The 25,547-nt window shown below is 39.4% G+C and overlaps 2 protein-coding genes across 5 annotated transcripts in view; one reads left to right on the top strand and one right to left on the bottom strand.

Moving 5' to 3' along the window:
• The window catches only part of LOC138976189 (scavenger receptor class F member 1-like), a 74,153-nt gene that overhangs the window by 47,361 nt on the left and 1,245 nt on the right, over positions 1-25,547 (bottom strand). The window lies entirely within an intron of this gene.
• Positions 1,377-8,196, top strand: LOC138976187 (uncharacterized). Of its 3 annotated transcripts, none has more exons than XM_070349033.1 (5): positions 1,377-1,940; positions 2,462-2,553; positions 3,524-3,649; positions 4,293-4,441; positions 6,848-8,196. In XM_070349033.1, the coding sequence occupies exons 1-4, from the start codon at positions 1,730-1,732 to the stop codon at positions 4,305-4,307; spliced, it is 444 nt and encodes a 147-aa protein (XP_070205134.1). In that variant the 5' UTR covers positions 1,377-1,729; the 3' UTR covers positions 4,308-4,441; positions 6,848-8,196. The 3 variants fall into 3 exon arrangements, with proteins under 3 accessions (XP_070205134.1, XP_070205133.1, XP_070205132.1); XM_070349032.1 differs by having other exon boundaries at positions 1,379-1,940; positions 2,483-2,553; positions 3,524-3,759; XM_070349031.1 differs by having other exon boundaries at positions 1,380-1,940; positions 3,524-3,759.

The following is a 25,547-nucleotide window of genomic DNA, read 5'->3' as shown; positions in this document are numbered from 1 at the left end:
ATTAAAAACAAGCTCTGAAAATTAAATATATAAAAATTATTATCAAAATTAAATTGTCGAAATCAATTTAAAAACACTTTCATCTTATTCCTTGTCGGTTCCTGATTCCAAAAACATATAGATATGATATGTTTCGATTAAAAACACGCTCAGACAGTTAAAACAAAGAGAGGTACAGAAAAGCGTGCTATCCTTCTTAGCGCAACTACTACCCCGCTCTTCTTGTCAATTTCACTGCCTTTGCCATGAGCGGTCGACTGACGATGCTACGAGTATACGGTCTTGCTGAAAAATGGCATTGCGTTCAGTTTCATTCTGTGAGTTCGACAGCTACTTGACTAAATGTTGTATTTTCGCCTTACGCGACTTGTTACATTTAGTCAAGTTTTGACTAAATGTTTTAACATCGAGGGGGAATCGAAACGAGGGTCGTGGTGTGCGTGTGTGCGTGCGTGTGTGCGTGCGTGTAGAGCGATTCAGACCAAACTACTGGACCGATCTTTATGAAATTTGACATGAGAGTTCCTGGGATTGATATCCCCGAACGTTTTTTTCATTTTTTTGATAAATGTCTTTGATGACGTCATATCCGGCTTTTCGTGAAAGTTGAGGCGGCACTGTCACGCTCTCATTTTTCAACCAAATTGGTGGAAATTTTGATCAAGCAGTCTTCGACGAAGCCCGGACTTCGGTATTGCATTTCAGCTTGGTGGCTTAAAAATTAATTGATGACTCTGGTCATTAAAAATCTGAAAATTGTAAAAAAAAGTATTTTTTTCTAAAACGATCCAAATTTACGTTTATCTTATTCTCCATCATTTGCTGATTCCAAAAACATATAAATATGTTATATTCGGATTAAAAACAAGCTCTGAAAATTAAATATATAAAAATTATTATCAAAATTAAATTTTCCAAATCAATTTAAAAACACTTTCATCTTATTCCTTGTCGGTTCCTGATTCCAAAAACATATAGATATGATATGTTTCGATTAAAAACACGCTCAGAAAGTTAAAACGAAGAGAGGTACAGAAAAGCGTGCTATCCTTCCCAGCGCAACTACTACCCCGCTCTTCTTGTCAATTTCACTGCCTATGCCGTGAGCGGTGGACTACGAGTATACGGTCTTGCTGCGTTTACATTACGTTCAGTTTCATTCTGTGAGTTAGACAGCTACTTGACTAAATGTTGTATTTTCGCCTTACGCGACTTGTTTGTAATTTGTATTTTGTTTTTCTGCAATAAATATTTGAAATGGATCTGAGACTGACTTACTACTTTTAGCACTCTTTTTCACCACATTCCCACGTACAGATATTGCAATATCAACTCTTCCTTTCTACCTGTTTCAAACAAGCTCTATTTTTTAATTAAAAAGTGTTTTTTTTCTTGTGGCTGTTTGATCAATTCATAGCAAGCATTGACTGAAATAAACAATTTATATATCCAGCACAACATGCAATTCATTAACTTTTGACCCTAACCTTTAACACTTCCCAAAATAAATCTTTGGTGGACATTGCATCGACGCTGTTCATTTTGAATGAACATTTTTCTTGAGATCAGTGGTCTATGCCGGCGCATAGTTGTGTATTGACTGGATCAATCGCCAACTCGCTGCGCTCGCGGTAAGTGCTGACAACCGGAAGAAAGCTGCATTCCGAAAAAAGTCACTTCCGTTTCGCCATTTTTCGATGATGCCAGAGAAGTGAACCATGATTTCAAGATGCCCGGTGCAAATTGTTGTATGCCTGGATGCAGCGTGAGCTCACTAAGATCTTCAACGCTTATAACTTTCCATGGTATACCAAACGGAAAAGCGGATGCCGAATGGAGAGCTGCTCTTATCCACAAAATCAACCGTGCTGACAAGCTTTTCAACCCGAAGAATGCGAGGATATGTTCCCGACATTTCAAAGAAACATGCTTCAAATACGGTACGTAAAAAACTAGTAATATAGCGAAAATAAGCTTTCATCTGATTGTCTGTGCTGTGTTGTTTTGCTTGTAATGCTTCAAGTGACGAAGTTCTAGCTAGTATCAATCAATCAATCAATCAGTATGAGGCTTAGTACTAGTAGTAACTAGTACTTTTACAGCTCGCAGACAAAAAATAACACAATCGTATTCTGAATCATACATTGACAAAGGCGTAATTCTGAGCTATAATTATTAGGTAATGGGGAAAAAACCACTCTTTGTTCTTGTGATAATGTGTTTTTGAATATATTCTAGTAAACTTCTGGGTTAGAACTTAGATTTCTTTTGTTGTTTTACTCGGTCACTGAGTCAGTCTTGTTCATTCTTGACAGATTTGCAGTACATGTAGTGTGTTTTACTAATTCTTGTTTCTATTTCAATAGATCTAAATGTATAGGTCTGTTTAGTTAATTTAACTTATAATTTCGACTCAGCATTTTGAACATTTTCTTTGCATGTTTTTTTGCTGGGCCTACAGGCAAGCGAGCACTCATTCCAGGAAGTTTGCCAACCAACCATGTGCTACAGAAGTCAGTAGAAACACCAAAGACTCCAGCCAGGAAACCCCCAGTGAGTAAAAATTGCTGTTATTTGCCCAGTATAGTATGCTATTAGTGATACTGATAGTGATAATATGCTACTTGTAACTCTTTTGTGAGTACCGGTACATGTATACTGGGTGTTTTCTCAGTTTTTGTCCACTGTCAGATTTATATTGTGGTATAACCTGTTTTTCTAGTTTCATGGTTTAGCCACGACTCACTTTGAATGAGGGTCATCTGCCAGGCATTTAGCTGATTATCTGATTTATAAGTGATATTTTTTAATTTGCTATTTATAAATTACAGTTACAGTAAACTAACACTGTCGCACAAAGTATGTGACTTTAAAAAAAGATTTGTTTGAAATCATGTGAGCTCTGTCCACTAGATGATGGAGAAGGGAATTTTTCCAGTTGAGTCTGCAACATGGATTTTTTCTCTCTCGGATAACAAATACAGTATGGTAGGAAAAATTTAGGGTTGGTGTGGCGATAACTTCTTCTTCTGCGTTCGTGGGCTGAAACTCCCATGTACACTTGTGTTTTTACGTGTATGACCGTTTTTACCCCGCCATTTAGGCAGCCACACGCCGCTTTCAAACGGCAGAAATTAATATGTAAGCGCCTAGGGCTATATCTAGATTAGGCGCATAAAAATTATCACAATAATAATAATAATAATGCTGGGTATTTTCGTGTTTCCATAACCCACCGAACTCTGACATGGATTACAGGATCTTTTCCGTGCGCACTTGGTCTTGTGGTTGCGTGTACACACGAAAGGGGATAAGTCCCTAGCAGGTCTGCACACAAGTTGACCTGGGAGATCGGAAAAATCTCCACTCTTAACCCACCAGGCGGCCGCGGCCGGGATTCGAACCCTCGATCTTCCGATTACGAGGCCGACGTCTTACCACCCCGCCACAGCGCCCGTCGTGTGGCGATAACAATAAAGATATGTCATAGTGACTTGACTAATTGATTTGAATTCTGCTGCAGGTCAGTCGCCCCCCACCTCCTGCTCCTGACCTGGTTGCCTACTACAACTTCGAGGAAATACGACAGGACACCCTTCAGCTTGCTGCACCATGGTGTCTCTTGGAGAACAGCAAGGAACAGATACAGGTGGGAATAACCGAAGCCAGCCAAGTGAAACTGTTGTCCTCTACGTTATGATTACGTACTCCAGCAGACATCAACTTGTGGTCGACGTGCGTGGGTTTTGCTCAAAATACGTAAGTATTCGTCAGTGTTTGGCTTCTCGAATTAAGTTTCAACTTAATCTCTGTCTCGAACCACAGGCGGAAGGTATCGTTCACTGGACCACTACTTACATAGAAAGACTATACTGAACGAATCGTCGGTAAGCTTACCACACTGTCATACTGTCATACTCACAGTGATATCACTGATACATTTGTACAGGTAAACATGGCTGTTTGCTGAAAAAATCGTTGTGAAAAATTGTAATGTCTCTGAAGTTTGATTCAGTCCGTCATTCATTTTGATGGGAAGTCAACCCTTGGTGAGGCTAATACTAATATTGTTTTGATCTGTATTCTGCCAGTGCCATTGCCAACTGCCATGGTTGTTCTTGTGGAGTTCTAGAACAAGCTCTGGTTTGAATGACCAGCTAAAATTAATGCTAATAGTAAATAAGTACATTATTTTTGCATTAGCGGGGTATACAAAATATTTTATTAAAAAAATACCGCGTGGTTTTGCTTGATCAAATCATTTATCAGCTAACAATATGCTTTTATTTCAGTTGGACCTGACTTGAGCATGGTTCCGTTGTCTCCGCAACAACAGCTTGATTGAGATACAGGCATGTCCAGTTTTCAGCAAGTGCAGGCTGAGTGTGAAGATCTGATGGCTGATCTAGACACAACATAAGCTGCTTGACACTATTCCAAGGTAAGCGAGAAGCTTTGAAAATAGTTACTTTAATTCAGTAATGCGTAATTATGTATGCAATACTCCTGCTGGTGAGTTCACTACAAACAGGTACTACATTAGAACTAGAAGAATAGGTTCCACAAGAACATTTCTGACTGTTGATGCCACTAAAACTCTCGTTACATCCTGCATTCTGTGTAGATTAGATTACAGCAAATCCCTTCTCATAGGCTGCCCTGACTCCACTCTCCAACCCTTGCAAAAAGTACAACACTCTGCAGCACTCCTCTCATGAAAGAACTTCACTGGCTTCCTGTGTCTCAACGTATTAGGTATAAAGCTGCCTGCTTCTGCTACAAGATCATCTCTGAATCGGCACCTGCCTATCTTTCGGAACTGGTCTCCCTCTACACTCCCTCTCGCACCCTTCGTTCTTCTGCTGATGCTCGACTTCTCCGTCAAGGTTGCTTTAAGCGCAAGGCTCATGGCTTCCGCACGTTTTCATATCATGGCCCTCAGTTATGGAATTCACTCCCCTTTCTATTACGTCACTCTCCATACATTTCATCTTTTAAGTCCAATTTGAAAACTCACTTGTTCCAACAACATTACGGATAGTTCCTCAGGCCAAACAAAAAAAAATAGTCTGTTTACGGTAACATCGGCCCAAAAAATAGGGTCGGTAGGTCGGGATTTTTTTTTTCTCCAAAAAACATTATCAAATTATTTGTTTTAAAATTTTGAATTTTTTTCTTTTTTTCCCAAATGCCAAAAAAAAGTCTAGGGTCGCGCAAAAAAATAGGGTCGGTCGGGATACCGTAAACAGACTTCTTTTTTTTGGGCCTTAGCATAGAGTCTGGGGATGTGAGATGTGCATGATGTGTTGTTTGAATCTGACAGTGATTGTATGAATTTTTTATACACGTATTGTTGTCACGCGCTTTGAACTTCTGATAAGGCGCTTTATAAATGCCCGTTATTATTATTATTATTATAAGTAGATACACACTTGTAAACTTATGTTAGTTTTCACACGTGAGCATGAAGTGCCTTTATGAGGAATGTATAGTGGCTTGCAATACAGTAAAACCTGTCTCTAACGGACACCCTTTGGGAATGGTAATAGTGTCCCTATTAGACAGGTGTCCCTTCTTCACAGGTGGAGGGGCCGGGGCAATATTTTACAAAGAGCACGTAAAATGAACAAGACACTTTTTGTCAGTCCTGTAGTATGTATTTATTGGATTGAACATGAGACTCACTGAAAATGTGAGTAAACAAATGATACATGTAGCAAACAACAACAACAACATCCCCCCCCCCCCCCCCCCCCCCCCTCCCCACCTACCCCGTTCCCTACACACACTGTGCATTCAAACTTACGCAAGTCGGACGTCACAAAGCTAAAAATAGCTGACTCTTCATCAGTCATTCAACGGGAAATTCCGCAGTGTGTCTCGACCAAATTGGGTCAGCTCTTGTTTCATTCAGTTTTTCTAGTCTCAGCATAAATGCATGGAACAAAAATTTAGCTGTGTTAACTATTGTTTCCTTCGAACGATTGCTTACAAAGAGAGAGAGATCATCACGTCTTCTTTTTCCGATTTGATCCTCGCGATCTGTGTTTTACCACATCCCATCTCCTTCGCCACATCTCGGCATGATTGGCCGCTATCTAGTTTTTTTAAGGCAGCGACACGCTGCTCTAAAGTCAACGCTTTTCTTTTTCCTGCTGGAGATTCCATTTTCAAACACAGTAGTCTACTGTTGCTTTTGGTTGTGACTGTATCCACAATGCGGAAAAGCGAAAGTGAGCGAAGCGAAAGTGAGCGAAGCGAAAGTGAGTCTCCATCTAAACAAGCCACTGATTGGTCAGAAAAGGGACAGGACAACCAATCAACAACCATTTGTGCTACGGCTGCCGAGCACTGTCTGCATAACAGTCGAGTTTTCGAAGTTGCGTTTTTATGTACGTTGTGTCCGTTTGTGACAGTGTTTACACTTCCTACGGTCCGAAAAATCGTGTCCGCGTCCGTAAGTGGCAGGTGTCCGCCCGTTAAAGGTTAGTTATTGTTGAAATCGTGTTCGTGCCATGATAAACTGTCCGTATGTAGCAGGTGGCCGTTACAATAAGGGTCCGCTAGACTCAGGTTTTACTGTATTGAATTTGAGGGATGTTTGCAGTTATATAATATATTAGCACAGCTCAGTTTTCTTCAGGGTTCCGTGAGAACAGTGAAATTCTCCTTTGAGGACTGAAAAATATCTTGGATAATTGGTCTTAATTGGGGGGGGGGGGGGGGGGGAGATTTAAAACATAAGTACATTCACATGTGTTTTTCATTTTCACTGTGTCCTTCTCTACTTGTTTCTTTGTTTTCCCATTGACATATATTTTTGTTCTTGTCTATATTTTTTACATAGGTGCTGTCCTCATCCCCAGCCGACTGTTTCCGCTGAAGCCGTGAAGGATGCTTCTTCATGTAGGCGTGGACATCTTTTTCGTCGCTGTGCAAGGCTTCCAGTTCCAGTACCATATAATTTTGTGAATACTCTGGGGACCTGTCATCAACTTTGGAAGGACGCTTTATTTTAACACTTTGTACCCCATCTATGTTGACCAAGATTTTTTAAGCCGAGACCAGCTGTGCTGCAGCAGGTCACTCAGAATTGTAGAAACTGTATCAACAGGCTAGAATCCTGGCGTTAGATCAACGTTACAGGAAGCGACTGAAGCTAACAGTCTAAGCAGGATGCGGATATGTGCCGAATGATAACAGATGCAATGTACATAGTGACTGTGTGTACCTGGGAGACAAGGAGTTAAGACCACATCTGAACTGAGGATTTAGTCTCTCCATAATCAAACGCTGAAGAAGATTTAAGAATGAACTTTGTTAGATAAATTATGGTTGTTATGATCGTCACATTTTAGGCCCCCTCCTCCCCCCCTTTTCAAACTTCCCCGCTTTTCAGACCTTACATTTTTGGATTTTCTGTTCACAACCTGTTGTACATTTACCTACATATTAAGCAGGTTTCCTCCTTTTTAAGACCAGCTTATTTTTTTATTCTTGGAGGCCTGAAAAGGGGGTTTAGAAGGACACTGTATTTGTTTGTTCGAAATTCAGAATTCAAATAATTCTTCATCAACAAGTTATTACTGCCTCATCATAGCAGTTAGGCCAGTCTTACTAACTCTTCAGATGTTTATGAATCCAGGGCTTTCAAAATTTACTGACATGTTGGACTCCATGACATCCAAACATGAAGTTCAGTTACCCCTTTTTAACTTTGAAGGTCACATTGTGGACGAATTTTTAGCAAAAAGTTGGAACATGGTATGACTGTTCTTACTCACAAGGGAAGTGATTTTGTTATTTACTGATTTTCATTTTGTGTGGCCTTCTTTCACCCATTTAATCATTCATAAATGTTCATACCCAAGGGAAGTAATTCACATATATCTATGGCCAATGTTTTCACAGGGCATCTGCCCCCCCCCCCCCCCCCCCCAACACACACTCACATGGGCTAAAACTTACATGGCTCTTATGGGTATGACTCTCTTACTCACAAGGGAAGTAATTTACTGATGGTGTGTTTTCATTTCGTGTGGCCTTCGCCGATTTAAATAATTTATTTTAGCTTATCCAATTATAGTGTGGATGAACACTGTCTCCACTCAAAATAGTCCTTTGCTATTGTACATTGTGAATCAGCATTTTTGTTTTTGTCCTGTTTGAATAAAGTGCAATCATTTTACAACCAAAGTGTTAATGTTAAAGATGTTTACATAATGTGTGAAGGATGATGCATTTGAAAACTAATATTGTTAAATGTAAATTGACCTGTGACAAGTCAGCATAGTGCAATATCCAAGCATGAAACCCGCACACAATTCCCAAACAACATGCTTTCTTTTCCACAAAATTCCATCCAGTGGAAAACAATTATGTGAACGTCATAACATGGTGGTTTTTTTTACATTAATAATCAAGCCTTACACCAACTAAAATGGTGTTAATAGGCATTTGAGCAAGCTTTAACACCAACATAACATGGAGTTAATAGGCATTTGAGCAAGCTTTAACACCAACATAACATGGGGTTTTGCATGTTATACCAGCAATAACATGATGTTAATCACATTACAAGCAAGCTGTAACACCACCAAAACAAACAGTTTTGCAAGTTAAGTCTACGATAACATGATGTTAATCACATTACAAGCAAGCTGTAACACCACCAAAACAAGCAGTTTTGCAAGTTAAGTCTACGATAACATGATGTTAATCACATTACAAGCAAGCTGTAACACCACCAAAACAAGCAGTTTTGCAAGTTAAGTCTACGATAACATGATGTTACTTGGCGTTAAACCAAAGCTTTAATGCCATCAAAACTTGGAATTTTTGCATGTTACAGATATGCTGTAACATGGTTTAACATGATGTTTTGACCGTCGCAAAACGCGCTGAAATTCCAGGCAATTTCGCTGCGATAACTTCAACAAAATCCAATCAAAATCTGGCGTTATCGTGAACACCAAAATGTAATAAACCCATTGAAACTTGAAGTTTTGTTGGGATTTTGAGTAGTTTTGTAAGATACAAAACGCCACTTTTCGCCCAGTGTAGTACTCTGTCTCTCTTAGCTGCTGTGACACGATTACGCGTCTGACGATAACTCAGCCAATCTTCTAAAGAATTACTCGTTTTTGCTCTCAGGTGAATTTGATCTCGCTCGTCGATTAACTTTAAGATGTCTGGGGTAATCCAGAGTGCGTCTTTGGGGCGTACAGTAACTTCTTTAACCGGCATGAACTGCTTTGCAACATTCATAAATGTTCTACTAAAATCGTCAATACTATCATTAAACATTTCATTTGTCACCATACCTGTCCAGTCAACTTGTGAAAGAGCGTTACAAAACCCTACTATATTCAATTTATCGTAATTGAAAATAGTTCGTTTGAAGGAGTTACTCACATTTACAGTACTTTTTAGTATCGCCCGTGGCACGCTGTGGTCGCTGCAAATTGGTGGCAGAACATCTACAGATTTAATTAGTTGTGGCGTTTGTGTAATTATGAGATCTATGCAGGTACTGCTTGTTTCAGTTATACGTGTGGGAACATCGACAAGTTGACAGAGCTGATATGAATGCAACATATTGAAAAAATTGTGAGAGGGAAAGCTTATAAAATCAACGTTAAAATCACCACAAATTACAAACTTCAAAACCTGACTATTTACTTTTCTTAAACTTTCATCTACTAATTCCCAGTATTGAACATTTCCATTCGGTGGACGGTAGAATGAACCTATCAAAATACTTTCTTTATTCAATTTTATCTCAACCCACACGGCTTCCAGGCCGACGACGTTAAACTCAGGACGGGGTTTATGATACAAATAATTCTTTACATAAATTGCTACTCCGCCATAAGGATGGTCTGGACGGTTAAGTCGAATTGGGGGGCTAAAATTTGGAATCAATAATGAGGAATTATCATCAGAATGCGCTAGCCATGTCTCCGAAAGTGTTAAGACATCGGGCTGCAATAAATTGAACTTCGGGCTGCAATAAATTAATTTTATTCCTAAGGCTTCTGACATTAATGTGTACGACACTGATTTCATGCTCGTGTTCAGGACCTGGGTTCTTTTCTACATCACCTGATAAGTACAACTTCGATTGTACAAACGGGGTTACAAGACTTGACTGCTGGTCATTAAAATCAACATTATTAGTTTTTGCCAGCTTGGTGTTGTTTAATAACGCTGACCAGCTTTTAAAGCTGAAGGTAACACAACAAAAAACGAACAATGATAACGGAACGCGGGCTGGTGATTTAAGTGAAGTTAATATCACAAATGGTAACACAGAAGATTCACATAAGAAAGCAAGTTTGCGACAGAGAACTACTGCTTTTCCATAGAAACACCCAATTCTGGCCCTGTACATGCTTAAATTAACTGACATATCCTATCAGGATCAGGAACATAAAAATGGCCAGAGGGAGGGTGTATCTGCGGGCTGGTCTGGGACGAATTGCGCTACAAAAAGACAACAGAAAAAACAAGGGTAAAGTTTGTAAAGAGGGTTCAAAAACAAGATTAAGTAAAGAACGTATATACAGAGTTCCCAATGGGTAACGGTTTTCCATTAGAAAACAACAACACTTCTGTAGCTCTCAGCTCGTGGTTCAAAATATACATATGTAGGCGCACGGGAAGAAAGAAATACAACAAAAAATACAAAGTACAAGATACAAAAAAAGCAAGCAGTCATGGTCAGATGTCAATATTTCACGGTGTCACATTTTACTGCTTGCAGCAGCATACACACTTCACTGGGTAAGCTGTAGCATACAGAAGACGAGCTAGTTATACAAGGCTATACTCATTTTTCTAGTTCTTCCTCGTTGAACACTTTTGAGATTTTTTCGTTCTTTTTTATGAAGATTTCGCCATCACGGACCCATGTGTCCTGGATACGCCTCTCTTGTTTTAGGCGACGTGCTTTAGCTGCCAGTCTGGCCCGCTGCCTCGTCAGGTCGTCGTTTACAAACACCCCCCGTGGTGCTGACCGCGCCGCGGCTTCCGCTGCTGAGGCGGGTGGCGAAAATCCCATGGTCGAGGCCGTCTTGTGCTTGAGGTGCCTCCGAACGCCCATCAGCAACCGCTTGTGTCGATAGGAGGTGAACTTGACGATGATCTGACGATCGGCCTGGTCTGGTCTGCCGACGCGGTGGGATCTGTCGATCATGTCAGTTGTGATGGTGACACCAAGTGCAGCCCCTAGTTTCATGGTAACTTCGTCAGTGTTCTCGTTGTCAGCGGCGGGGATGCCACTGATCCTGACGCAGTTGCGCCTCGAATACTGCTCGAGCTCGTCGACACGAGCGTGGAGGTCCGCGATCTCTTGGTCCTTGTTGGCCACCGTCTTTTTTAGTTCCTCGATCTGCTGCATCAGGGGGGCCACGACAGCCTCCTTTAGAAGTCGCAGGATTGCTGGATCCAACAGGGCCTCGCGCAATCCCTCCTTTACGGAGGTGATAGTGGAACTCGACATCGCCGAAGTTGTCGCGTCTGGCGGAGAGCTGAGGGTGGTGCTGTGCAGGGGCTGTTCTACTACGATGATGGTTGAATCGTCAAATGCGTCTAAGTAACTGTCCTCAAGATCAAGGCACGGCCTTTTTTCTGTATCGTCGCTGATAGGCGAGACCTCTCCTCTTCCCCTCTTTGTAGTGTCAGACATTTAAGTTAGCAATGTGATAACGGCAAGGAATAAACACTATGAACAGTCAATGAACAGTCAAGAGCAGTCAACCAAATAGTTCAAATAGTTCAATCGTGTGCCTGTGCCTGTGCCTGTGGGCTTTTTTAGAAAGAAAAAAAAAATCCCGACCTACCGACCCTATTTTTTTTGCCTATGTTACCGTAAACATACTTTTTTTTAGTGCCTTAATATGATATTAGTTTTTTGATAAAGTTTGTTATTTGATTAAAAAAATAAAATAAATAACCATGAAGAAGGATGCTCCCCGCTTCAAAAAGCAAAGGTGAGAGAGAAGACAAAAAAACTGAAATGCGGTAGCAGCCACCTGCATGCAACTGAGATTAAAAACAAAAATAAAAAATAAATAAAAAGGGTCTCCCCGTGTTTTTATTTCATTCAGTTTGTTTGGGTAGTTGCTATTGACTTTGAAACTGACACGCTGGCTAAAAAGCTGCAACATTGTGTCCTTCAAAGTCAAACTGTCGTTTAACTACCGCCCAGTATTTATTGTTACTGCCCAGTAATTATTTATTTTTCCCCGGTATTCATGTGTGTCTGGCGGAAGGTCGGCAGTTACCAATGTTGGTTATTTTTAGAATTGAAGATTCCCGATGCTTGCTCTTCTCTGCGCACGCGTTACTGGCGTTTTCGCCGGCGTGTCAGTTTCAAAGTCAATAGCAACAACCCAAACAAACTGAATGAAATAAAAACACGGGGAGACTTTTTTTTTGTAAACCTCAGTAGCATGCAGGTGTACATGGTATAGTACCAAGTAAACGCCCACCCCCCAGTTTCGACCAGTGGAGTAGACAAGGAAAATAAATAAAGATTATTCAGTCTGCTGTTATTGTTGTTTTTCAATTGTTTTCTTTCCTTAGACATGTTTCGGGGATTGGACAGAAAAAGGTTTCTAGAGTGGCTAGAGAATCGCAATACATTTGTGACTGGGAGGAAAAAAGAAGAAACGAAAGCTTCATCTTTGGTTTAGACATAAGTTTATTTCAACAAATGTTACAATCATGACATGTATGCAAAAGACACAGGTAACAGCAACAAGCTAGAAGCTTATAGTGGTGTTCCTGCATGGATATTACAACGTAAGGCGGTAACGGCTGAACAATTTGTCTAAATAAACCAAATCTATTAATAACATAATAAACGTTGCATAGTCATTATAAAGAAAGACAGTAAGAGGAAGGAAGGAGGGGAAGAAAAGGAATAACAAGTCGCATAAGGCGAAAATACCACATTAATTTAGTCAAGTAGCTGTCGAACTCACAGAATGAAACTGAACGCAATGCCATTTTTCAGCAAGACCGTATACTCGTAGCATCGTCAGTCCACCGCTCATGGCAAAGGCAGTGAAATTGACAAGAAGAGCGGGGTAGTAGTTGCGCTAAGAAGGATAGCACGCGTTTCTGTACCTCTCTTTGTTTTAACTTTCTGAGCGTGTTTTTAATCCAAACATATCATATCTATATGTTTTTGGAATCAGGAACCGACAAGGAATAAGATGATAGTGTTTTTAAATTGATTTCGACAATTTAATTTTGATAATAATTTTTATATATTTAATTTTAAGAGCTTGTTTTTAATCCAAATATAACATATTTATATGTTTTTGGAATCAGAAAATGATGGAGAATAAGATGAACGTAAATTTGGATCGTTTTATACATTTTTATTTTTTTTTACAATTTTCAGATTTTTAATGACCAAAGTCATTAATTAATTTTTAAGCCACCAAGCTGAAATGCAATACCGAACCCCGGGCTTTGTCGAAGATTACTTGACCAAAATTTCAACCAATTTGGTTGAAAAATGAGGGCGTGACAGTGCCGCCTCAACTTTCACGAAAAGCCGGATATGACGTCATCAAAGACATTTATCAAAAAAATGAAAAAAACGTTCGGGGATTTCATACCCAGGAACTCTCATGTCAAATTTCATAAAGATCGGTCCAGTACTTTAGTCTGAATCGCTCTACACACACACACACACACACACACACACACACACACAGACACACGCACATACACCACGACCCTCGTCTCGATTCCCCCCTCGATGTTAAAACATTTAGTCATAACTTGACTAAATGTAAAAAGAAGAGGAATGGGTAGGAGTTGTGCAGAAAATAAAGTTGTTGTCCGGTTTGTGGAGCATTGATTCTGGTTTGCCCAAAGCGGCCTGAACGAGTGTACTATGGAAAACTTTTTCCTGTTCAAATCTAGAGAATACTGTCTGTCTCCATTTAGAAGGTGGGGGAGGTGAATACTGTGGTTAGGGAGGGTATGTATTGTTTCTTTACGTGCTTCGCGATCATTCGCGATCATTTGGACAATCTAATAGGAAGTGTTTTACGGTTTCGGACGGAAATCCGCAGTCACAAGATGCATCTGTAGCAAAGTGACGTCTCACTAGATCGTTATTAAGATCACTTATATATTGCCTGAGCTTACAGTGAATTGTTTGTGATATGCGATCTCCAGAATACCAGTAACACGGCGGACTTGAATCGTGTTTTGACAAAAAAGTGGTTGAATTCACTTAGGGACTCACTAAGTTTTATGTAGTCTGGTAAAGAATTCCAGAGTTGTGTTGAAGATGGGAGAAATGAGTTTCTGTATAATTCAGTGTTAAACGATGAAACTTTCCTATCTAAAGGTCTGCGCTGGCGATATGGGTTATTAGTTGATATTAATGGTGGAAATATCGCAAGTAAGTAGTTTGGCACCTTACGGTGTACAATCTTGTGAAATAATATCAATTGTTGACGTTTACGCCTCTCTAAAAGTGAAATAAAGCCTGACTCGTCGTACAGTTGTTGATGGCTTGCACCGCGGACTGGTCCAACAATGGTCTTCATCTTCAAAGCTTCATCTTTGGCGGGAAGTGATGTCTGAAGAGGTTGATTCACGGGTGTGTGTGTGTGTTAGTGTGTGTGTGTGTGTGTGTGTGTGTGTGTGTGTGTGTGTGTGTGTGTGTGTGTGTGTGTGTGTGTGTGTGTGTGTGTGTGATAGAGAGAGAGAGAGAGAGAGAGAGAGAGAGAGAGAGAGGGGGGGGGAAGTTTTGTGCAATAACGCATTCTTTGAACACTTCTATGGCAAATGACCAAATTATCGTTTTTCTAGCTAAGAAACCGCTCATGCCAAGGGTATAGTACCTATTAAACGCCCACCCCCCACTTTTGAGCAAAATTGGTGCATAGGGTGGGTATACCAGGTAGATAACAGTAATATCATGTTAACCAAAAATTTTAAAGAACCTCATTCTCGCCTTAAATTAATTTTTAAAATCAATTTTGATATTACAACGTACTCTCTTGCACACACAAAAAATAAACAAAAACAAACAAAATTAATGACAAAAAGTCGTCGCGATATAACCTTCGTGGTTGAAAACGACGTTAAACACCAAATAAAGAAAGAAAGAATGACAAAAAGTATTAAAAAAAAAAAGTAAGGCCTGATGGTGATTTGAACTCGACTCAATCGCGCACCAGGAGAATTCGATAACCGTTCGGCTACGGAATCAGACAACAAACACTCGCCACTGTAATGCATTAAACAAGACGGTAGCGCGCTTTCGCAACACGCTGTTATAATCGAGCATCGGTTGAAATCTTTCGCGAGCAGAATCTCGTATTTGGCCGCACTGCATTGGTGCTTAAATGACACCAATGTGTGTCCATGAGGGACATAAATCTACGAACAATATTTGAAAAAAAATTATTTAAACTTGACGGTTTTAATGGACAGTGTTGGTGAAGTTACTGACAGGTAGCGACTTTACAAGAGGGGGATGGGTCCTCTAACTTTACAGCTCGAAGACAACCCGGTAAGAACTTACCGGTGTTTCATAAATAACACTTAGCAGTTGGCGGACTTATTGAGCGTAAGTGGTTTTACAGGCCAGTATATGAGTTGCAGCTTTTTCAAGAATAAATTTTGTTCAAATAATGTTTGTAGAGAGGAGCTAGCATGAGGAATCTCCTATTCTAAAAATAACCAATTTTGGTAGCTGCCGACCTTCAGCCAGACACACATTAATACCGGAGGAAAATAAATAATTACTGGGCAGTAAAAATAAATACTGGGCGGTAGTTAAACGACAGTTTGTCTTTAAAGGACACAATGTTGCAGCTTTTTCAAGAATACGGGCCCAGGTCGGAGCTAAGTAAAGTTAAACACACACACACACACACACACACACACACACACACACACACACACACACACACACATACATACATACATACACGCACACTCACATGACATGTACACACACACACTTCTTTATTTTATTGGGAGGGGAGGCTGGTGCAATTTTGATAAAGAAGTTAATTAATCAGGCATATTTGCCAATAACAGTATCTAGGTTTTATGTTTTTGAAGTAGAATGTCATTTATCGCAAGTGGGGCAAAAAAGATGAGTTCGACTGATCCAGATATGCGTGACGTTTGAAACGATGGTTGGTTAAAAACACTCTCCAACAATTAATTAAGTCACCTCACACTACAGTACAAACCAGAATAGTTAAATAAGAGTCTGTCAAATTTCCGGTTCTATTGTTTCTCTGATTTGTTGGGTCATTTTTGACAACTTTAAGATTGAATAAACTACAAAAGCACAGATGAAACTTTCAGCTACAGGCATTCTCCTTTTTTATGAAAGCCTAAGTGATTACTAGGTTTGCAAAAATATGCGCAAAGTACAGAAAACAGGGGAATTGACACATCGTTTGAAACTCCGCTTCTTCGAAACTACGTATTACACAACGGTTCGTTACAAAATTTCACATGGTGACAGTAAATGATGTGACCCTTTTTGCCCCAGAACTTTATAACTGCCGTCTGTAATTTTGCTGCGTGCTTGTGGCAAAAGTAAAATCTGACAGTTAGGTGCAAACAATTACTGTAAAGGTGAAATTTAAAAACCTTAAACATATCTCGACCATGACCAGCAACAATGTCTGGGAGAAACCAAGCGAATATTTCGTAACTGTTTAAACGACTTGAGTTCCGAAAAAGAGTGAATAACAACCCCAGATGTAGAAAGTCTTAGTCAGCATCAGTTCTCATTGTCGGGTTAGAATAACGATTGAGATTTTGGACTGTGTGACCCATTTTGGATTTGGACTGTTTTAATATATCGGATAGAAACGTTATTGGTTATTACCAAAATAGCGGATTTTGTTCCATGTGCTATACTTAGCAACAAAATGATTGCGACAAATGTTGTATCCACAACCAAAAAAAACCCTATAAATTCCCGTGTCAATTCATTCAAACTTTCTATGCCATTTTAAGGCAGTTCACTTGACTATCTGGTACACGTTTCGGATCAAAGTTATTTCTGACAGGGATCACGTGACCGACGCTCAATTATGGGTATACCTCCAAAATCGACGGGACAAAGTTACACTTTAAAAATCGATAATTTAAAATAGACAAAACTTCGCAACTGTTGCTGTTTTCCAGTATAGTTTTCCAGTGTCCGCTCGCCTCGATGTTATGCAGTGCCGCATTATTTTTTCGATAATCTGAAAATCAGAGCCACTGGCGATGGCCTGCAGTGATCGCTGAGTTCCAAACTTCCGTGACCTCAAGCGAAATTTGTGTGACCTCAGACGAACCACGTTTTCGACTTTCACTCGGGGAAACCTATCGATTGTTGCCACAAATAAGTCGTAAATTCCGACCAGGCGATGTGTATATGTTTGATAGAAATGGGGTCGTATCGAGCGGACACTGCATAACATACACATCACTGGTCGACTCGCTGTAACCGGATATCACTTAAGCGGGGCGCAACTTTTCCACACCGCTTTAAAATCCTTACAGAGTTATTTCCGGAAAACGTTTATTCCCCTAGAAACGCCTCTTCCTCTCCCCACTCGCTTCACTCGCCAAATCTCACAGCTGAGAAACGGGGACCGTGACTCTAGTGTGGCTTTCATCATATGACGCAACAATTGCCATGCAGTGGATCGAGTATGTCAAGGAAGGAGAGCTATGACGGCTTACTAGCGCCAAAACTAAAAAATAGTAATTAACACGTGAAAGTTACTAATGTTCACGTGTTAATTACTAATTTTCTAGCGTTAATGACTAATTTTCAGTTTTGGCTCGCTTTCTGGCGGATTACTAGCGTCAACACTACAAATTAGTAATTGTCGCGTGTTAATTAACGCGGAGACAGACGCACAACACAACACCATATTTTCGACAAAAACACCATCTCAAAACGTCGGGGAAACACATGTTTTTAAACAGGGGATGTCACACGCGAAACACACATATGAAGCGCGGTGCGTGTTTTCACAGAAATATCGATCAGTGTCAGCTTGACCCGTCCAGCTATCGCCCTGTGTTTGGGTTTCAACACGGCTGGCAGTGCCCACTGATACGGTCAGTGTCAGCTTGACCCGTCCAGCTACGGCGCTGTGTTTGAGTTTGTAAACAACACGGATGGCAGCGCCTTCTGATATTATTGCCTCTCTTCAATCGTGACAGGCTCCATAGACTCCAGATAGGATTCATGGGTCCGATACTACCCTGAATCGGTACCACATCTGAGTCGGCCATTTGTTTCTATCTCCGTGGTGCCGGAAACCGAGTCACGTGAGTTGATCGTCCGCGTTCATTGGCTGACTACCAAAACGTGTTTTCAGATTTTAGAGCATGCTCTAAAACCCAAAACACGATGCGAAAACACGAAACAGTGTTTTCTGAAACGTGTTTTGGGGGATGTCACACGGGAAACACGCTGTTTTGTGTTTGTTTTGAAAGAAAACACTGTTTTGTGTTGTGCGTCTGACATGGCCTTTACTCATTTTCATGTGCCTTGTGACTGTGGAGGTTCATTGCGCATGCGCGACTGTTACACCGACCAGAGCAAAATATCCTTCGATTCGATACTTTTCTGGTCCATAGTTCTTTAATCCGATGCAAATTAACAATAAGAGCTGAGTGGATGTGTAGACAACCGTGATATACAGCTGTCTGTCTGATATCTTGTTGAATAACGAGTTCTATCGAAATATATGTGTGAAAGTGTGTGAGTCTCCGTCGAACAAAGACGTCTGCTAACGGTCGGACCTTTGGCACACGTCCGGCCAGACGCCATTTTTCCTGTCTCGATTCGAACATTTTCGGATCAATTGTCCGGGTACATCACGAAGCGTCCCGGTACCGAAGCGTCCCGGTACCGGAGCGTCCCGGTACCGAAGCGTCCCGGTGCCGAAGCGTCCCGGTACCGAAGCGTCCCACTATAACGCGTCACAGGGGTACCGGGACGCTTTGGTACCGGGACGCTTCGGGACGCTCCCGCGCAGTAGGGCACGAAGCGTCCCGGTACCGAAGCGTCCCGGTGCCGAAGCGTCCCGGTACCAGTCACCACGCACATCCTCAGCTCGCATGCCAATGTATTTATAAAGCAAAGGGAATGCCTGTAATTCACACAGAGCAATCACTTGGTCTTAAACGTGCACAAGACAAAAACTTTCATACTGGGGGAGCGAGCCAGTCTGAAGAGTACTCGGGTCCAGCGCGAGCGTTTTTTATTACCCAAATGAACCCAAACAAACCCAAATTAACCCAAATGATACAATTTAAAAGTCGGAGGCAGAACTGAAAAGACTTTTTCCGACGCTCACGCTTAGTGAAGCCAGAAAGCGTGTGTGATAACAGACATATCCCTCTTGTGAACGGAAGCCTACGGACTTTTCCCCCGAACTTGTCCACACGGGTACAGTATTTCCAAATTGGTGTGTTGTGAGTACAGATCTAAAGTAAAGTTGGGGAAAAGTTGGACAAAAAGTGATTTTTTTTACGGAAAGCAAATCAAGGTCTGTGCAAAATTAAGAAAATCAGTTAAGTCAAGGTCAAATCAAGGTCAAGATTAAATTAAAAAAAAATATATGGTTAGTCAAGTCAAGGTCAAATCAAGGTCAACAAGGGCGGATCTCGGGGGGGTTACACGGGTTACGTAACCCCACCCCCCCACCCCCCCCCAAAAAGAGGTAATTTATTGGCTCAGGATGCACCAGATAGCTCTATTTTGCTTCTTTGGATAAAAACATTTTTCGGGGGGGCATGCCCCCGGACCCCCCTAGAGGCTTAGGCGCCTTCGGCGCCGTTAACTTGTATCTTCGCAGTCATTTTGTAACCCCCCCCTCCAAAGCGAATTGATCCGCCCTTGGTCAAGGTTTAAAAAAAAAAAAAGTCTAAGTCCTGTGACGCGTTATAGTGGGACGCTTCGGTACCGGGACGCTTTGGTACCGGGACGCTTCGGTACCGGGACGCTTTGGTACCGGGACGCTTCGGTACCGGGACGCTTTGGTACCGGGACGCTTCGGGGTGTCCCCAATTGTCCATCACTAATACACTAGCAGATCAATTAGTGTGGTAGGGGAAACACATATGAGGTACAGCTGTCTGCCCGACAACTTGTCGAATAAGGAATTATATTGAAAGATATATATGAAAGTGTGAGACCACAGCCGATCAAAAGTCCGTCTGCTATAAACAGCTTCGATTCGACTATGGACTTTCCCTAATGTCTTACGATTCAAGTGTTTACACTCGTTGTATTTATCAACCTTGTACCCTCTTTCCTATGGACACGTTGAACATTTTATCACTTAATGTGCGTGGATTACGAAATCCAACAAAACCCAAAAGTCATTTTCGACATTTCAAGGACAAAAATATGACATTATATGTATTCAAGAATCGTATGTTACCAAAGGTGTGGTGGAGTTATGGAAAAAAAAGAATGGGGAGGAGATTTGATTTTTTCTGAAAGTACTGCACACAGTAAAGGTCAGATTATATTAATTAGAAAGCAGTTTTCGTTCGCATGGAAGACCTTTATATTAAACGAAAGGGTTATTGCAATAAGAGTATCCATTGAGAATAGAGATGTATGTGTGTTTAATATATACACACCCAGTGTAACAAAAGAGATCAAGGAATGTTTACATGATTTAGCTGTCAAAGTTAAATAATGTGATTGTGAAAGGAAAATAGTCTGTGGAGATTTTAATGCCATGTTGAATAATGTACTTGATATTATCAGTGGCCAAAAACACCAAGAGAGTTTGGTAAAAGCCTTTAACTCTTTTATAAATGAATGTGTTTTGAATGATATGTGGCGGATTTGCAACCCACAAGAAAAATAATACACATGGTCAAAGGGAGGGGGTAAATTTATTGCATGGCGACTGGATTACATGTTATTACATGATAACGTAATTGACGAAGTGCTTGAATGCAATATATACTCACTACCTTCGACTGATCACAGGGGTGTTTATTTACAATTAAAATGTACTGATACATGCAGATGTCCAGGGTACTGGAAATTTAACAATTCTCTATTAAAACAACAGGCATACGTTGATATTATGAATCAGACCATTGATAATTTTCTCTCTGAGCACCCGACACAGCATGCGGGATTGAAATGGGAGTTACTGAAACTGAAAATTAAGGACATCTCTATGCAATACAGCAAGAAAAATGCCGTAATTAAGAGAACAGACAAGATAAAATTGCAACATGATTTAAATGTATGCGAATCACATTTAGCCAAAAACCCAGATGATAAAAACGCTATTTTTCGACGAGAAAATTAAAATCGAATTTGGAACTTATTAAAAAAAAAAGAATTGCACAGTGCCCAGAGAAGATCACGAGTAAAATGGATCGAAGAAGGAGAAACAAATACAAAATATTTTCTTAATTTAGAAAAATCACGTGCACATTCAAAATTAATGCCAAGATTAGAACTGGAGAATGGTGAAGTCATTACAGATCAATTTGATATACTGGAAGCTCAGAAAGAGTATTTTCAAACTCTTTATTCACGAAAAATACCTGATGAAAGTTTAGACAATAATATTACATCCTTTTTGCAAGATTGCGATGTTCCTCAGTTAAGTGATGAGGAGAAGGCAGAGTGTGAAGGAAATGTAACGGTTGAAGAGGCATCATCGGCACTTAAATTGATGAAAAATGGTTCCTCACCAGGCATGGACGGCCTTACCATATAATGTATTAAGTTTTTTTGGTCAAATTTAAGAATTGTTATTGTTGATTCATTTAACAAATCATTTGAGAATGGAAGTCTGTCCTACGCCCAAGCATCGGCGGTTATTACCCTGATTCACAAAGGGAAAGACTTATCAAAACACAGTTTATCAAATTGGAGGCCAATTTCTTTGACAAATAGAGACTATAAGATTTTAGCTAAATGTTTAGCAAATAGGTTATGCCCAGTTATTCAAAACATAGTACACAAAGATCAAGTTGGCTTTATTAAAGGTAGAAACGTCTCTCATACGCTGAGAACAATAGATGATGTTATTGAACATTTTAGATTACTAGAAAAACCTGGTTTGGTACTTGCTTTGGATTTCAAAAAAGCATTTGACAGCATATCGAAAGAGTTTATGTTATACGCCTTTAAGAGATACGGGTTTGGAACAGATTTTGTACGTTGGGTAGAAGTATTGTTTAGTAGCACAAGAAGCTGCATTGGATACAAAGGTTGGCTCTCAGGTAATTTTGAAGTCAGTTGTGGGGTGCGACAAGGTTGTCCTTTCTCACCACTAGCTTTTGTTATTGGAATTGAGCTGCTTGCAACCCGATTTCGAAAAGGTTCTGAAGTAAAAGGTTTGGAAATTGAAACTGACGATTCAGAAGAATTGCATATGTTTAAAAAGATTTTGAAGGCACTTTTGTATGACGATGATGTTACCATGTTTTTGCATGATAAAGATGACATTAACGTTGTTTTGGGGATATTAGACGAGTTTACAATTATATCCGGTCTGAACATAAATAGAGTAAAATCAGAAGCAATGTGGATTGGATCAAATCGGAATAGCAACTGGGGAGGATACGGATTAAGATGGGTTAAACAAATGAAGATTTTGGGAATATATTTTTGCAATACATCCAGTGCCTCCCTCGTGGATGCAAACTGGACACAACGAATTAAGAGTATTAAACAGGTGATTTTAACTTGGGAAAAACGGAATCTTGGCATACTTGGTAAAATGTGCGAAATAAAAAGTGTTTTGATTTCTCAGTTTGTTTGTGTTATGCAGGCAATATGCATCCCTGAACCTGTGTTGAGAGAAATTAATACGTTATTGTTTCGTTTTCTTTGGAGGACAATTAATTGTAATAAGAAAGCGTTTGAGAAAGTGAAGAGAAGTGTTATGTGCAGTGGAATAGGAACAGGAGGAATTCAAATGATTGATATGCAAATATTGCAAGAATCTATTCTGTGCGGCTGGCTTGCTCAGCTTTCGAATATGAATAACAATAGTACATGGACTTGGATTCCTAGATTATATTTCCGTAATTTTGGAACAGATTTATCATGTTTTAATTCAATTATTGGTCATAAAAAGTGTAAAGGGTTAGATAGTCTTCAGTCCTCCTTCTGGAGCAAAGTACTGCGAGTCTGGTTGGAACATAATACACTGCACTCTCCTGCATCTCTGAAGATGGCATGCATATGGAATAATGTCGATATAAAATATCAAAATGATGTAATTTATTTTGACAACTGGGCAAAACAAGGAATAACACATGTCAATGACCTTTCAGAAAACAATTCCATTTTGTCACTTCAGAATGTACAGAACTTAATTGGTACTTCACCAGAACTCTATTTACAGTACATTGTTGTTCACTCGGCGTTGTCTCGTTATTTAAAGAATAATACCGATTATGTATATGCTGTTACTGAAGAATTTTCGAAATTGTATTTTAATGATAAAGTGATGTTAAAAGCTAGAGATTTTCGAAATTTTATGACAGAGTGGTCTGGGTGGCCGAGTGGTAAACGCACTTGTGCTCGGAAGCGAGAGGTTGCGAGTTCGACCCTGGGTCAGGGCGTTAGAAATTTTCTCCCCCCTTTCCTAACCTAGGTGGTGGGTTCAAGTGCTAGTCTTTCGGATGAGACGAAAAACCGAGGTCCCTTCGTGGACACTACATTGGGGTGTGCACGTTAAAGATCCCACGATTGACAAAAGGGTCGTTCCTGGCAAAATTGTATAGGCATAGATCAAAATGTCCACCAAAATACCCGTGTGACTTGGAATAATAGGCCGTGAAAAGTAGGATATGCGCCGAAATGGCTGCGATCTGCTGGCCGATGTGAATGCGTGATGTATTGTGTAAAAAAAATTCCATCTCACACGGCATACACAAATCCCTGCGCTTTGAATATGTGCGCGATATAAATTGCATAAAAACAATTAAAAAAAAATCCCTGCGCTTAGAAATGTACCCACGGAATACGCGCGATATAAGCCTCATATTGATTGAGATATGAAATATAGTCCACCCTGTTGTGTTCGATTTTGGCTGAACAAACTTGGTATTAATATTGAAGAAAACGTTTGGCTTAATGCAAAAGAGACAACAACAGAAACTAGATTAAGAGAATTACAGTGGAAGCTATTACACAATATATACCCAACCAATATTCTTCTCTTAAAAATGGGACTCGCAAATAATGATAAATGTCCATATTGTATTGAACAAGTTGATTATATTGAACATTTCTTTTTCTATTGCAGTAAAATTCACCATTTGTGGAAGCATGTTGAAACATTGTTTTACGATCGATATAACATAGCAATTATTCTACACGCAACAGGTGTGCTGATTTGTGTGCGAGATAAGAATGGTTTGACACATGATATGTTTAAGTATCTTACCCATTTAATCTTGATTGGACAAATGTGTATAAGTAAATTTAGATATGGGACACCCCTTGAAATATCATTTATTTTTTTAAAGGGACTTAACCCTCAGGGGCCTGGTATAAAACAAGTGTAAGTTTAATCTGAGTGTTTGAAATAAAAATATTTAGAGACTGTTATTTATGTGATAGTGAAATGTATGATATACTCCAGGTGTTTACTACATGTTTGAATTAAAATTTAAAAACAAAAACAAAAACACAAAAAACTGGGAAAATGATGACACAACTGTTGAAGTCAGAGATTGGACAAGCAAAGGGAGACTTTTGAGTTTATAGGCACGAATAAATAATAATGGTGATAATGAAAATTAAAAAACAATTTTTTTTAAATGATAATGATTATATACTATTATTATTTTTGGTATTACTATTAGTAGTATTATTGTTACTACTATTACTATTATAGATGATAATAATAAAAAAAATATATATACAAAAATAAACAATAACACACAAAAATATCGTCCTGATATGGCTCTGCGTAGTCGGCTGGACGTTAAGCAACAAATAAACAAACAAACAAACAAACACAAAAATAAAAATAAAAAATAAAAAAAATAAAAAAAAAAATTAAAAAAAAAAAAAATAAAAAAATAAAAAATAAAAATAAAAAATTGAAATTGGAAGTTATAAGATAAGTAAATTGATATTTATTTCGAAGTGATTTCAGTTTGTTATATATTTTTTTTAATCTACTTTAAATTTGTTTATTTTAATTTAAAAAAAAGTGTGACCATTTGTTTTAAAATAAAATAAATGTAATGGAAAAGAAGAATGTAAGGGAAAAAAAATGTTTTAATGAGGGCATTATAAATAGCTGCTAAGGTGAATGAGCTGTTATTGATATTATAAGATCGTAAAATAAGGCATCTCCGTTTGTAAGCCCTAATATCTCATTTAAAAAAGCTGATTCCCAGAAGAATAAAAAATAAAGAAAAACAAATAAAAAAATAAAAAAAAATTCGATTTGTCAGTTTTCGGGGTCGATTATTCTTTTCTAAGATACCCACAACAACATGAAGGAAAACGCTATTGCAGAAAACTG

Source organism: Littorina saxatilis, linkage group LG9 (genome assembly GCF_037325665.1).
Source record: "Littorina saxatilis isolate snail1 linkage group LG9, US_GU_Lsax_2.0, whole genome shotgun sequence".
Lineage (NCBI taxonomy): Eukaryota > Metazoa > Mollusca > Gastropoda > Littorinimorpha > Littorinidae > Littorina > Littorina saxatilis.
Note: the sequence above shows the minus strand (reverse complement) of the source record. Positions and strands in the feature narration are given on the sequence as shown.